Source organism: Hippoglossus stenolepis, chromosome 16 (genome assembly GCF_022539355.2).
Source record: "Hippoglossus stenolepis isolate QCI-W04-F060 chromosome 16, HSTE1.2, whole genome shotgun sequence".
In the NCBI taxonomy this organism is placed as follows: Eukaryota; Metazoa; Chordata; class Actinopteri; order Pleuronectiformes; family Pleuronectidae; genus Hippoglossus; species Hippoglossus stenolepis.
The window spans coordinates 23118429-23133375 of NC_061498.1; the positions used below are offsets into that span (position 1 = coordinate 23118429).

The following is a 14947-nucleotide window of genomic DNA, read 5'->3' on the forward strand; positions in this document are numbered from 1 at the left end:
TATCTATATGGTAATTTTGGTTATAGTTATTAATTTAATTGTTAATCAGAGTTCCAAATTTGTAGTTAGAACCTTTATGAGACTTATTCAATAAATTGGCTATCTTTTCCCTTCCTTTGAAGGGTGGTGCCCCGAGGTAACTTAAATCAATTAAAGTTATTATTTAATATTAATAATAAAAATAAAAATATTTAATATTTTATTTTGATAACCAAATTTATTGAATGCCGAAAGGCACACCATTTCATGGTATCACGTTTAATGCATTATGGCACAACAACGTGAACGCGCAAAACGAAGGGGTAGGGCCAAGGGGTGAAATGGGATTGGGCCTAAGTGTGCCTATAGGGATGTGAGGGTGGAGAACACTATCAGTAACACTCACATTAACCAGGGCAATGTAGGCTGTCCCTCCAGTAACTGTGACCATAGCAGGGGATGCTAGCACACCTGCTGGGAGAGAGAATCTTGCAATTACTGGCTCAAAGAGGCCTGACCCAGGGGGAAAAAAAACACCCTGGTGGTACATAGTGGGAATTACCTTGTTGGTACCTGCAGGAATGCACACTGGTCTCTGTCCCATCACCGTACCCTACCCATTTTGGGGAAACCTTTGGAAACATCTTTGATGACATTCATAAAGCCAGTGAAAATAATTAAGACTGTGTTTAAAGTGCTGAGCAAAGAAACTCTGTGTTATGGTTGTTACAAGGGTCATCAGCTGCAGAGTAAAACATCCAGGGCTGAGACCAGAGCTGGTGATCACTACCACTGCAACTCACACTGCAAGGACAAAACCACAAAACACTGTTCAAGTGACCACCACCCTCCAGGCCTACCACACTGCATGCAAAGTGGTGTGCATCCCACAACTACTCCCCGTAGGTCGTCCAGCTGCCTAAAACAAGGAAAAGAGTGAGAGACACAGCCGGCCAACTGCACAAACACAGCAGTCACCATGTGACATGGCATCAGACAAAGAGGCAGTAATTGCCCGCACCTGTCCTTATAAAGGTAGGGAGCTTTCCAATTCCACCTACCAGGGCGGTGCTCTAACTCCTAGTTGTCAACCCTCACATATAATCAAACGCTTACGTGAGTATTACCGAGTCACTATACCATAAGGATTTATGCAAAATATTGGAAATAGGGGATCATCAAATGGCCCCATCATCTAGCCCTTCTCCACCTCCTTAGACAGTAACTTGTCAACTATTTCAGGTTCTTTCAAAGCTGATAGGAGATTATTATAGACATGGGACATTTTTGGCAGAACACCTAAAACAGCCAGAAAACCTTGGACCAAATCATTGATTAAAGAATTAACAAAACAGCAATTTGGGTGCTTCTTTAGAACTCTGCCAAGCTCAGATACATTGACAGGTGTAGGTTTATTCATTTATTTTTCAAGAGACGTGTGCGGCGAGGTCACACAGATCTGGGATGGCCATCTCCGCAACTGTGTTACAGTTAGAGAATCTACATACGTTCTCAATGAAATTTATACAAAGTTGGGTCTTAATATTTTAAGAGGGGTCACCTAGCCACTGCTGCATTCCTCAGTTTTACGAGGGAAATGGGAAGATTGTCCAGGCTTCAGAGTCACAGGTTTTGGACAGAGGCTTACGGTGTGTGAAAACGACCCACATACAACGCAGGAAAGGGCCTTTCAAGTGTCTATAAATAAGAATCAGATCAACAATGGACCAGTCCAGTCTTTGATAAAAAAAAATGTATGTAGAGTGCTGCTTTTGCCGAGGATAATTTGTGGTACTCATAAAACAGAGTTCCTCCGTAAGACATGGTAAGATATTATGGCTAATTAGGTATCCAGTTCTTTAGATCCTGGGAGATTGTGGATCCCAGAAACCTGAAGGTTTCCACAGCAGACAAAGTGCTGTTGAGTATGGTGAGGGGGGGCAGTGTTGGGAGGCTCCTCCGGAAGTCCACTGTCATCTCCACAGTTTCCCAGCCTTACCTGCTGCCTCCTGTCTGTCAGGAAGTTGGTGATCCACTGACAGGTGGAGGCTGGCACAGAAAGCTGGGAGACTTTGGGTTGTAGTATGATGGTGTTGAACGCTGAGTTAAAGTCCACAAACAGAACCCTTGCGTATGTCCCTGGGGAGTCGAGGTGGTGCAGGATCTAGTGCAGTCCCATGTTGACTGCATCATCCACCGACCTGTTTGCCCGGTAAGCAAACTGTGGGGGGTCCAACAGGGGGCCTGTGATGTCCTTCAGGTGGGTCGACACCAGTCTCTTGAATGATTTCATGACCCCAGACGTCAGGGCGATGGGCCTGTAGTTATTTAATCCTGTGATGGAGGATTTCTTGGGGACTGGGATGATGGTGGAGCGTTTTAAGCAGGAGGGGACTTCACACAGCTCCAGTTACAGTTATAGTAATAGTTGTTTATTCTAATTTAGTTTTTGTCTTTATTTTAGTGTAGGCTAATTCTTGTTTGGGATAATTATTCAGTTTTCTCAGTAGGCAATTTAGAAAACTTTTCAGTGAAGTATTTCTTTGTTATATGTCCAGGTAAACAGTAATTTGGTAATCCATGGATTTATTCCACCAAGAGTTATTTTGTTATCGTTGTGTATCTTTTAAACCATTCTTGTACCTTTTGTCTTGACCTTTTGTCTTGTTTTAAGTGTTACAGGTCAAGGCAAGACTTGCCATCCTTGCAGTGGGTTCAGAAGTGATAGGTCTTCACCAGCACCTCACCTCCCCTTAATAATGTGTGTGTGTCATTTTCTTTCTCTCGTTTCAATGTGTGGCTCGAAGCACATGTGTGTGTGGTTAGTAGTGCACAGCGCCCCTTTTTCCCCACTATAGACAACAAAGCTAAATATTAGTAGCTCTTTCTCTATATATTTCAACTTTAGCATCCATATTTTATATCCAGTATCTGTTTTTTAAGAATATTGCACTTTTTCTAAAAGAGACAATTTATTGTTTGTATTTCCCTGTTAAATTTGAATAAGTTTGTGCTGTTGGGGGACGTCTTAGTCAGGCAATTCTTTCACATGCGTCCTTCTTTTGTATCAGTGGGATTTGGCTGGCTTGTAGTGTCATTAAGACCGTAGCTAAATTTTGGGACTTACCTCTGCTCGGTGACATTAGCATAAATGGCCACATCCAACTAAAACAAAGCCAACTTTTACAGGCATTTCATAAGACCCTGACCCTGTCAATATCTCTGGTCATCTACTTAAACACTGTGCAGGTAAATTATCTTTTATCTTCCACAACATAGTAAAGTGTTCCCTAGAGCAGCAAAAGGTACCTACACTGTGGAAAAGGTGAACAATTGTGCCTGTAGCTAAGATCAGGTCCCCTAAGGACCTTAGTGATTTTAATCCTGTGGTCCTGACTTCACTAGTTATGAAGGCATTCAAAAAGGCTCTGTGTCTGACATGCTGTTCTCCTCCACTGGTTTGCCACAGTGTTTTTACCTTTCACAGATTTGGACATCTTTTAAACTGACGACTGCAGAAGTTCCCAAACAGGAAGGCATATTCTAAAGTTCGCAGATGACACAGTCATAGTTACAGGGGAAGGACACAGCGCCTGGCCTAGTGATGGATGATTTTATAGAATAAAAAGAAAAAAAATTATATCAGTAAAACCAAAGACATGGTTAGATAGTGCATAGATTTTAGGATGAAGTCATATCCAGCAATTCAAACTGCTATCAATGGAGAGGTTGCTGAACGATTCCGGAGTTACAAGTACCTGGGTATTGTTATCGATAACAATTCATGACATTCCATGAAAATACAGAAGTACTAAGTAGTAAAAATAATAATAATAAGTCAAATTTATATAGCGCCTTTCAAGAGACCCAAGGACGCTTTACATGTGTCAGTAGGGACAAAAAGAAAAAAGAAAAGAAAGTAATTTGCACAAAACAAGACAGAAATAAACTGAGCATTAATGGCAGGGTGGAATGTTAACTGAGTCCACCTTTGGTAAGAGAGAAACAGGCTTGAGAAATCTTAAGTGTCTTCAACATCCTCTCTTTGCGGAATTTGAGCTGCTGCCCTCAGGCAAAAGATACAGATACCAAAGTCTAAGTCTAACTCTAAATTGCGAGGTTGAAAATTGATTTTACAAATCATGCCATCAAACTATTAAATTGTAATCATCAATCATCAATCATTAGACATTTCCTCTTTACTCCTGATGACTGATGAGGGTCTTATATTTGGTTTTTATGATGGTTTTATTGATGATTTTACAAGCTCTTAGTTTTCTGTTGTTATCTGATGTATTCATGTATGTACAGTATGTATTGTAATGTTTTTCTTTCTTGTGCCCGAGTCTGTGGCCATGTTTATTTTATTTTTTTGCCTGGCTGCAAAACAAATTTCCCGTCGTGGACAATAAAGTTGAAGTTGACACACACACACACACACACACACACACACACACACACACACACACACACACACACACACACACACACACACACACACACACACACCAGTCCCCCTGTGTAATTTTATCATGTAAGGTGATTTCCCACTTTAGACGGCCCTTAAATGGAAAGAGCTTGAGTTAGATGTGGCACTGTATCAGATTCAGGGAGGCAAAGGCTGAGGAATGTTAGATCTGGTTCATGAATGGGTTGATGCAGTATCATCCCTTCACCTCACAACACCCTGCCTGAAACCTTAAATAACATCCATTCTTTAGGTTTTTTAACTATGCATTTTGGAATTAAATAAAGTTGTGTGTTGGGGTCTCTACTCAGATGTCAATATCTAACCCAAGCTAAACCAAATTAAGTGTCAGATATGGACCAAATATTATTCCAAACTGATGATACCTGGCATGTTTTCTTTAAGACTAAATTGGGAGAAAGAATCAAACAGTAGTGGCAGTTAACTAAATGGGTCAAGTGGGTCAATGCAGACAGAGTCAGTGTTCCAAACTAAGAGAGAAGAAATGTCTTTGGCATGTCTGAGCTCATCTCCACTTTCAGCCACTTTGCAGTCTGCATCTTGATCTGACCTTCTTCTTTCTGTCCTTTGCTCTTTCCAACTCTGCTTTTTCGCAATGCAACTAATCTATCACCAATAGAAACTAAATTATGATCTTATTTACTATCTAAAGCACTGAATAGCAACTGATACAAGTGATTATGTAAAATATAATAGCTTAATACAAGGCTAAGTCTTCACTTGGTTAAATACACTGGGACTGCATTTATTGGCCGTGTAGTCTTCTATAGTAACTGTTTCACTTAACTTAGGTATTATATGAGAATCTAGAACAGGTCTAGACCAGATCATACGCCTTCATGTTCTCCCTAGTTTGTGTCCTGGCTGACTAATAATGAAATGCAAACCTGTGACAAGGTCCAGAAATAATAATGTAATTAATTGACTCATATTCAGTTCAGAGAAATGTTTGTACAGTACATTAAACTTCAATACTTACATACTGAGCTCTCAGTTCAACCAATGGATGTATAGTAAGGAGACAAGAAGAGGTACAGGAAGCAACAGTTTCCAACTTATTTAAAGTAAATGTATTTTAACTGACTAAATCGTAAACCATCAAGATCAGCGTAAAGTTTTAAATCAATAGGCATATCATAATTTTTGTTTTGATTCTGCTATTTAAAAACCTTTTAAGTCGCAATGTGAGTTTCCTTAAGTAGCACACAACATGGAGCAAGTAGAGTGGGTATTTCTGGCATCTGAAAAAGTACTTATTTTTATTGATTTTTAATGGAAGTTTGGTTAAGGAGCTGTTTTAGATGCGTCTGTCATTGTCTTCTTTCTTCATGCACGTGTCGATGAGAATTGACAGAGGGTGTACTGGATCCCCATGGACAGAGCCAGGGAGGCTCACATTACACTGACTCTGACAGTGTATGGTTTTAAATAGAGTGGTTGTCAACTCCTCCCCGCAGAAATCCATCTATTTTGGGGGCAACATGTAAAAGGAGGGACAGACAAGTAGATGGGGTAGAGATCACAGTCTAGGCTTGAAATATGTGCTTGGTTGTGCATATACACTGGCTACATCAGCATGATGGCAATAGAGAAGCTTTAAGATACAGCTCCTGTAGCTGTGACCCACAATTTGAGGCCTCACTGGCAGCCCTTATAAACTGTAATGCTGCACACCTGACAATATTATGTTGGGGTTAGTGCTAACCCTAACCCTAAACTCAATAAAAAATGACTGAACAAAAAATATGTTGTGCTGAGGACAGGGAAAAAGCCTAGATTTGTCAATTTAGGCCCATGAATCGGTCCAGGAAATTATATGGCAAACTGTCCACTAGATGGGATATTAAAAAGGTTATACCAGGTTAATGTCTCTAGGAATTCAGTTCCATTCGGATCAATATTAAGTGTCAATGCAGTAAGCAGGGTAACTGATAGATATTAATCCAGTCATTTTTGCATTAAACAAAGTCCTTTTAAATGTCTTACCTACACCAAAGAGGTTTTGCTTTCACTAGCATTTGTTTGTCTGTCTGATAGTTAGCACCATTACGCAAAAACAACTGGATGGATTACCTCAAAATCTGTTGGAAGGATGCGTTATGGATCAGAGATTAAAAAAAAAAAAATGTATGCCTTTTATTAACATTTTGTTGATTTCTCAGAGAATTCTCTGTGATGCAGATCCACATAAAAAGTTGATGTAAACTAGTTGATTTAAATGTGTAGGCTTTAGCTTTAGTAAAATTTGGTAATATGGCCTAGGCTATACGGCTTGTTTTAATTGAAAGGGACAGTTTGGGAAACAAAAGAGTGCCATGGAGCTGTCTTTCATTATTTACTCAACCTCTTACCACGTGTACACATAACACCATCAATGTCTGTTTGTCTGAAAGTTAAACGTTATTCTTTTTCAAACAAATAATTAAACAATAATGATATTGTGCCCCTTACTCTGAGAATAAGCTTTTCACCCAGCTTTGGGGGAGATATTTTTCTTCAGACATGATTGAATGAGACAAAGTAGTTTGCGTCAGGCATAGCCCATAGCCCTGGGTGGGCATATCCAACTTCCATTCTGAAGCCTGGGATTAGAATCCCAGCACAGATAAGTGATCAATGCTTTTTTAATTTTTTACTTCCATTGGTGTTCTAGTTGTCTAACCTTAAACATTGTAAAAATGCATGTAAAGGCATCCCCATTCACTTGATGATAGAACAAGAATGATTTCAAATTGGAAAAGGTTCTTTGAGAAGCCCCAAGTGCACATGAAATTACCAAGTGATTAGGATTCTCCCTGAATTCATTCTTTAAGGCAGTCAGTAAAAACATTACTAACATCCTCTAAGAGGATAAATATCTACCAAATGACCAGTATTTATTTATATATATATATATCCATTGGGTGGAAAGACAAGTTAAACCCGAAAACGATTTAACCTTTTCATCCCCTAGTGGGGAATCTGTCTGTACATCGAATAACTACATGTTATTCTAGCTCCAAACCAACTGATCCCTCTCCTTTTTCTCACATTATATGGTCATCACTGCATGGCCTGCATCTGTGGTCCTCTTTAGTGTTACGCTTGAACATTTTCTTCTAAAGTTAAACTTGAAGATTTGATGATGATGGAAAAGCTAGTATGCTCCACACGTTCCTTATACCCCTCTCCAATCACTCCCAACTTCTCTGAGTAACTTAACCTATGGACAGTGCAGGCCTGGCCAAGAACATTTGCCCCTGTCAGTCAATCTGACTGCCACCCCCTCCAAGCTTACCCCATTGGAAGGTCTCACTCTCTTTCTGTCACTCTCACAGTAGTCCTCTTTATGTCTCCAGCATTGACCAGTTACTGACAGTGCTCCTCTCAGCGTCTTATTGCAAGCTGATCACACAAGTACTGCACTGGACTAAACAACACCCTGTCTTGTTGCTTTCCCAGATTCAAAGGGGGGACCCCTTTTTTTCTAAGGATCTTTTTTGCTAGGACTTGGGAACAAGTGTGTGGATCTCAGCTTGGAGTATCTTATCTGCCCTGGACCTTGTCTATTGGATACCATTATAATTGGTGTCCATTCCCAGCTGTAGCAAATATTTATTTGTGTGCTAGTGAGTTGGTTTTAATTTGTGAGGTTGTGTGTGAGACAAATAGGCAAAGAGCTGCGGTGCTGGACTCCAGCAATCATTCCAGGTTAATTCTTCAGTAATTGGCCCGGTTGTAGCTGTGAACATGGCATCAATGAGAAAATGTATTCTTGCACTGCTTCTGGCGCTGCTGTGCTCCTTCCATACTCCACTGGCTCCAACTGCCAAGGCGCAAGATCTACCATTCCGCTCTGAGCAAGGTCTGGTGGCAGACGACAACGATGATGAAGGCGATGACGATGACGACGACGATGACGACGATGACGACGATGATGACGATGATGACGACGATGACGACGATGACGACGATGATGACGATGATGACGATGATGACGGCAGCAGCGATGATGACGGCGGCGGCGATGATGATACGGCGATGATGATGGCGGCGATGATGGCGATGGCGATGGCGGCGGCGATGGCGATGGCGATGGCGGCGATGATGACGATGGCGGCGGCGGCGATGTGACGGCGGCGGCGGCGGCGATAAGCGGCAGCGGCAGCGGCGGCAGCGATGACGGCGACGGCGGCGGCGGCAACGATGGCGGCAGCAGCCGGCAGCGGCCGGCAGCAGCGGCAGCGATGATAATGCGATGGCGATGATGATGATGACGACGATGATGATGATGACGATCATGGAGGTCAGTCACTTTAAAATGCAGCAGTTTCTGAGTTCTCATATGCTTTTGTCTATTTGTGTTGGCATATATCTAAACATTTACACCTGAAGCACACTGTAGACTGTATACTGTTAAAGCATCAGCTGTCACAGAATGTTTATTGGCAATATGCTATTTGTTAGGGCCACAGCTTTGATGCAGCAAAGATACACATACTGTATGCTATTTTAAAGTCCTGGTCTCACTGATGGCTGATGCTTTGATGTGCAGTTGGTGCATTTCAAGTACAAAAATGTGCATGTACATTACAAGAGTGTGTGAAGGTTAGGGGGTAAACCAGATGTTAGCCACTGCCCTTTTTAAACATTCTTACAACCTCATCATCTCTTTTTTAGTTCTTATTTTAATGTCCCAGAGATCATTGGTAATCAAAGTCCCTCCTACACCCCTTTCCAGCTGTTCATTTTCCTTGCTGTCTCTGACACTGTGTTCTTTTCCCTGCTTAACTAGAGTTATGAGCACTCTGGGGAAATTGAACTGGCCCACCTGAAGTCCAACTGTCCGAGGTCCTTCGTACAGTACACTAGATATGAACTTGGGGACTACAGAAGCATTGATTTGAGAGAGAGAAAGAACAAAAAAACTATTTCACACAAACCAAGCCTGACTTGGGAATCAGTCATTGGAGTCACTAGTCCAAGATCTTTTGATTTGTGTTTTGTTTGAAAGAATGGTTCCTCCAGAATGATTCCTCCACCAGGATCTTCCTTTCTCGTTTGTTTTGGATCAGATTGACCTGCATTTGCGTCTTTTTGTGAAACTACAGAGAAAGAGAGAGAGACAGTGATATTGGAAGTAGCTTGGGGGGGCCTGGGTGCAGGAAAACAGACAGAGGGAGAATAAAGCGTGAGGGGAGGTGCAGGAGGGCCACTACCTAAATGTATTCATTTAAAAAGCTTAGAATACCAACAGATGTCAGGTTTCTCTCTTTCTCCATATCTCTCAATCTCTTTCTTTCTCTGTGGAACATGTATGCCGCTGTCTGTTGAAAAGGCATGTAATACAGAGAATTTAATCTTTTAAATCTGGTCTGTGCACTTGTAAAATTACTCAACACAGATAAGATAAAATAATAACCTTCAATGTATCTATGAATAATGTAATAATGTTACTTCTTTATATTTTCTAAAATGCTGATGTTCTGAATCATTAGATACAATTAGAACTTTGGATGACATTTCAGTTGCTTACATGATGGTATTTGTTTTGAGTTTTATGCAGTTTTCCCATTACCATTCTTTGTGTATTTGGCAATGATATAATGAATTAGAGATATTTGAGTCATTTGTAAACCAAGCTGAACATATGTTTAACTTCTCATTTGTTATGAAATGTTACCAAAGTTGATTTTTGGATGATTTTTTAGACATCCAGGGAGAGAGCGTTTGGAAAAAGAGAGAAACATCTCTTTGTATAGAGGAAGTAGTAAAAGTTCTTTCAAATATCATATTGTCAAGAGATGAAATGGTTGTCAGCTTTTTTGTTTTGTATAGCTAAACTGTGATTTGTGACGACTGTGAACATTCAGATGTGCAAAATATGACAATCACCACTGTCCATATGCCTTTAACCCTACTTTCATTCATTAAATAAATCAAATGATCATGCGCTGCTCAAATGCATTTCTTTTATCAAAGACAGAGAATATTGTAAAGATAAATCACTACTTTAACTAGAAACATGTACAAATATGTTTGGTCGTGTTATCTGTACGGAGACAAGACCAATTAAATCTGTGCGTACGTATCTCTTCTCACTACTGTATGTTCTATATGGAGTGTGTCCTGTGTGTGTGTCTGTGGGTGTGTTGGGGCCGGGGCAGTCAATAGTAAGGGTTAGGGCACAAATGTTGCATGTCTGCAACCGCCTTAATAACAATGAGGACAACGATACTGATCTGGGCGAATTTTCTTGGTGATTTTAAAAAGATAAACCATTCTCAAAACTCATTCCCAAATCATCTCATGAATGATCATCATCATGGGAAAGTGTTATTGAGAATTTAGATTTAGGGTAGTAAGTGTGTAACAGACACTAAGAATTTAAAGAAAACATGGCTAATTAATGTAATTGTTAATTTGTCACAGTGGTGCAAATTTAAAGCTAAGTACATTTAAATTGGACAACATGGCTCAGGAGGTAGAGAATAGACTGTAGGGTAACCTAGTGATCAGTAAATCGTAAAGCGCTATGAGTGATGGATAGACTTTGTATATGTGCTTCTATTTCATGAAAATAACTATAACTAGCATCGCTTAATATTTTATCAAAAGTGATTTGTGTGTTTTGTTGTAGCATTGAGTATTAGACCTGTTCAAGTATTTCAGTCTAGAAGTAATACATTTACTATCAATATTATGTGCAGATAATGATGAAGATGACGACGACGATGACGATGACGATGATGATGATGATGATGTCAACAATGGCGATGGTGGTGCTTATCACAAGGGCTCTGTGTGCTCATATTGTGAATTCTGTGAGGTATGTCTGTAATTAATATAAGTCACCAAAACTCAGAAACCTTGAGCCTCAAAGAACTGATGTCAGTGAAATTATAAAAAATAAAACAATAAATTTGCAGTGTAGAAAACAAATTTTGCTAAAGATGAAATAGCTGAGATTTGTTTCTTTATGTTAAAATTTAAGTAATATCCAGCACTCTACATGGTCCCACTCTATTATTTATAATCCTGCCTAATGCAACCCTCTCTGATGATCTGCTCCCTATACCTATTTTTGACTAAATGTGTCTTCTTCCAGCACTGTGACAGTTGTGAAAATTGTCCTTGTGAAGAGGGAGAAAAATCTGAACACTGTGATGACTGCAAGGTGAGAAAATACACTATATTGAATCATCTGGTTAAAAATTAAATTTGTATATTACTTAGGTTTATCACCAAACATCTGAACAATTATTGACATTCCCATGAGACTGGTGTACACTGTGTTTACTGCCAATTAGTAACATGTTAACAAGCTAACACAAAACCAAGATGGTAGAGATGGTAGAATTAATTTATTTCATATAAAAGAATATTTTATTTTATTTATAACAACAATAGAGTTATACATCAATTTATGTATGGGTATGTATAGTGATGTTGAAATATATGTTGTCATGTTCCAAATTGTTTGCCTTTATCGTAATTGCAAAATTGGAGAGACAGGAAAGTTAGTGGATGGCAAACAGCAAAGGCCAGGGCTAGATTTGACCTCTAGCTACTGCTGTAAGGTCTCAACCTTAATGGAACATACTGTATCAGGAAAGCAACTGGGGTGCTACCTATACTCTTAGTCTAGTAGAGGAAAAAATGCCTGAGGCCCTTTGAACTGAAGAACCTTAAGATTCTGACACAAAAAGCAAACTAAAGAAAAAAACATGTAATTGTAGGCAAAAACTGATAACTGTCAAAAGTCAAAAGTCTAAATAATAAGTGAAAAACATGCTAAGTCATATTAATGACACAATCAGTCCAACTTTTGACATTTTATTTTACAAATTGTATTTAAGATTGGCGTTTGATTTTGATTTAGTAAGTAGTAAACTTTTCGCATAAGTTTGAATTACTATTATGCTTGCAACATATTTTTTCCAGACATAAATGGGTTGTGCAGCAACATATTATGTTTGATAGTTAGGATATATATAGGTGACCTCTTGAGGTGGTAGTAATTATGATGGAAGCAAAGAAGGGAGACAGATGAGTATTAAAGCAACTCTAGGCAATTATTTAACCTTAAAATAGCAGTATAACAATAACAGTGTCTCATAATAGGGAAGATGGTGCTGCTTACATTACCAACTCTTACCCTGATCACCTGCTCTTGCACTATGTATTTTTGGGGATTGGGTAGGATCTCCTGCAAGAAATGTGTAACTTAATGATATTAAATTGCCAGAATCAGGCTCATCAACTTAAAGAATATTGCCTAATTGTAGATCAGTCAAAAAGACTGAGAAGTCATAAAAAAACAGCATTTATTTCCAATATTCAACAAGGAAAGTTTTAAACACTAAAGAGTTAAGTGTATTTGTTACAGCAGTAGTGCTTCCAGTTCAGGAGGCCAGGGATCATTAGGAATATTAACCATTCAGTTGGTTTTATTTTCAGTGAGTGGGAATACAGAGTTGGTCAAGAGATTGATTGGCTTTGTTTTTCTCTACATGAAAACCATTAATCATACAGATATGGAGCCCTACTAAATTAATCACCATGTGGCTGCAGAGGGCGCTTGTTCTCAGTAAAAGTTACATAATGTTCCTTTAAGATGAGATCAGGAAGAGGTTGATGTGGGTGGATTGTTGATCAAATATAGGACTTTCACACAGGAGACCAGTGATTCCTAAATGTGACCAGTTGTCATCATTGTTTCTTTTATTCATGACCATTCCATAACACTAACCACATATTAATTAGTTTAAGCAATGTCAAAAAAAGATACATTTAAGTCGAAGGACTTGTTTGTGATATTATGGAACTGTTTAACTGTGCATTTCTTGTTCACAGATGTGCAGTTTCTGTAATGCGTGTCCCATTTGCCAAACTCTTTGCCAGCCTGGTAAGTAAACAAAGATACATTTTTTACAGTATCACATTACAAAAAGAAAGCTTTCTTGTTGCCCAATTACTGCTGTTGTAAATAAAAAACTTGGTGCTTTGGGCTTGGCTCATAGTTAAAAGGGGATCAGTCCCACTGAAATACACTAATAGCTGAAGGTTAAGTTGAGGAGCCAAAGGTGACCCAACAGGAACTCCCACAGGAAAGTTCAATATCAACAGCAGAATGTTATAAGATGACAGTGCAAGCCAACAGTTGCCCCTCTAATGAGAAATGTAAGACTTTGTGGGTTTGATGACCAACGCTCCAGCTCACACTTACTTGTCTTCCTTTTTCAGGTGGTTTTCTTGATGAAGTGACTGGATCAATCTACAAGTAAGACAAATTTACTGAATTGAAGTCTGTTAATGTTAAAACATTAATAAAACTACATACTGTAACCACACTTTTTCTCAATCCACAGGACTGTGGCTGATGTGTTCGATGATGATGACAACTAAGCCCAACCACGTGCTGCCACCATGTGGCCAAAAATTTATGTTACACCTTCACCTCTGATTTTCAAAGTCTTCTTCCTTGAGATCATCATGCTTGCTTACAATGAATGAACAGAAATTGTTTAAGACGTAACTTAATATATTTGTGTTCTGTAAACTGCCAAATCAAAGTCATACTTTTAAGGAAAATTATATATTTGAGGTCATATTTGGGATATTTTAAATAAAAAAAGAGACATTTTACTGATTGTTTTATTAATGTAAAAAAATCTCAATAGATTTCCGATGTAAAATGCTGTATTCAATGAAAGAAAATGAAACATTTCCTGCAGAATGGATCCTTGATGAAGCCAATATGTTCCCAGAAGTTAAAAAAACTGGCCATTTTGAGCAGCATGGTGAAAGAGTTTTGTACACAGTACATAGTATATTGACCAAGATGGGTAGAAAAGCATGACCGTCATCAACCAAAATAGATTTACAAAGGGTGAGACTTAATGGATTTGGCAATAACTCTTTGAGAATTTGCCCAATAATTATAAATCTTGATAGAAACCTTAGTTCTTAGTTGTAAATAGGCCTCCCAAAGCATTTTCAGCCCACACAAAATTGGGTGATTATGCTCTGGAGTCAAGTATTGCCATATTGATTGGTAAAAGTGGACGTGGCCTATCACATCTTTGCTCATAAATGGTAAATGGTCTGTATATATATAGCACTTTTCAAGTCTTGATGACCACTTAAAGTGCTTTACAGTACAGTTTATTGACATTCACACACACATTCATAAGCTGCATCTATGGGCAGCATTTTTTTCTATTAGGAGCCATTAGGGGTTCAGTATCTTGCCCAAGGACACGTCGGCATGCAGATGGGGAAGACTGGGATTGAACTGCTGACCTTCTGGTTGAATGACAACTGATCTACTCCTCAGCCACAGCCGCCCCTAAATCAATGTTCAATCTTGATTAAACTCACTGGTGACATTATTTAAGTGTGTGCGGTTTTCCGGTGTGTCCATGCGTATGTAAACGCAAGGAGGATACAGGAGGACATAAAAGCTTATGTCTGAAGTCTTTGTCATCAGTTACTTCA

General features: G+C 39.2%; 2 protein-coding genes across 3 annotated transcripts in view; both read left to right on the top strand.

Moving 5' to 3' along the window:
- LOC118123436 (methyltransferase-like protein 22) overlaps nt 1-14947 on the top strand; it is a 640601-nt gene that overhangs the window by 495895 nt on the left and 129759 nt on the right. The window lies entirely within an intron of this gene.
- On the top strand, nt 7660-14095 carry LOC118123873 (sarcoplasmic reticulum histidine-rich calcium-binding protein). The gene is given in 8 exon segments (XM_047343800.1): nt 7660-8482; nt 8485-8577; nt 8693-8753; nt 11158-11276; nt 11556-11624; nt 13304-13355; nt 13694-13730; nt 13819-14095. Coding segments are annotated over 8 exon segments (753 nt in total). The 5' UTR covers nt 7660-8197; the 3' UTR covers nt 13856-14095.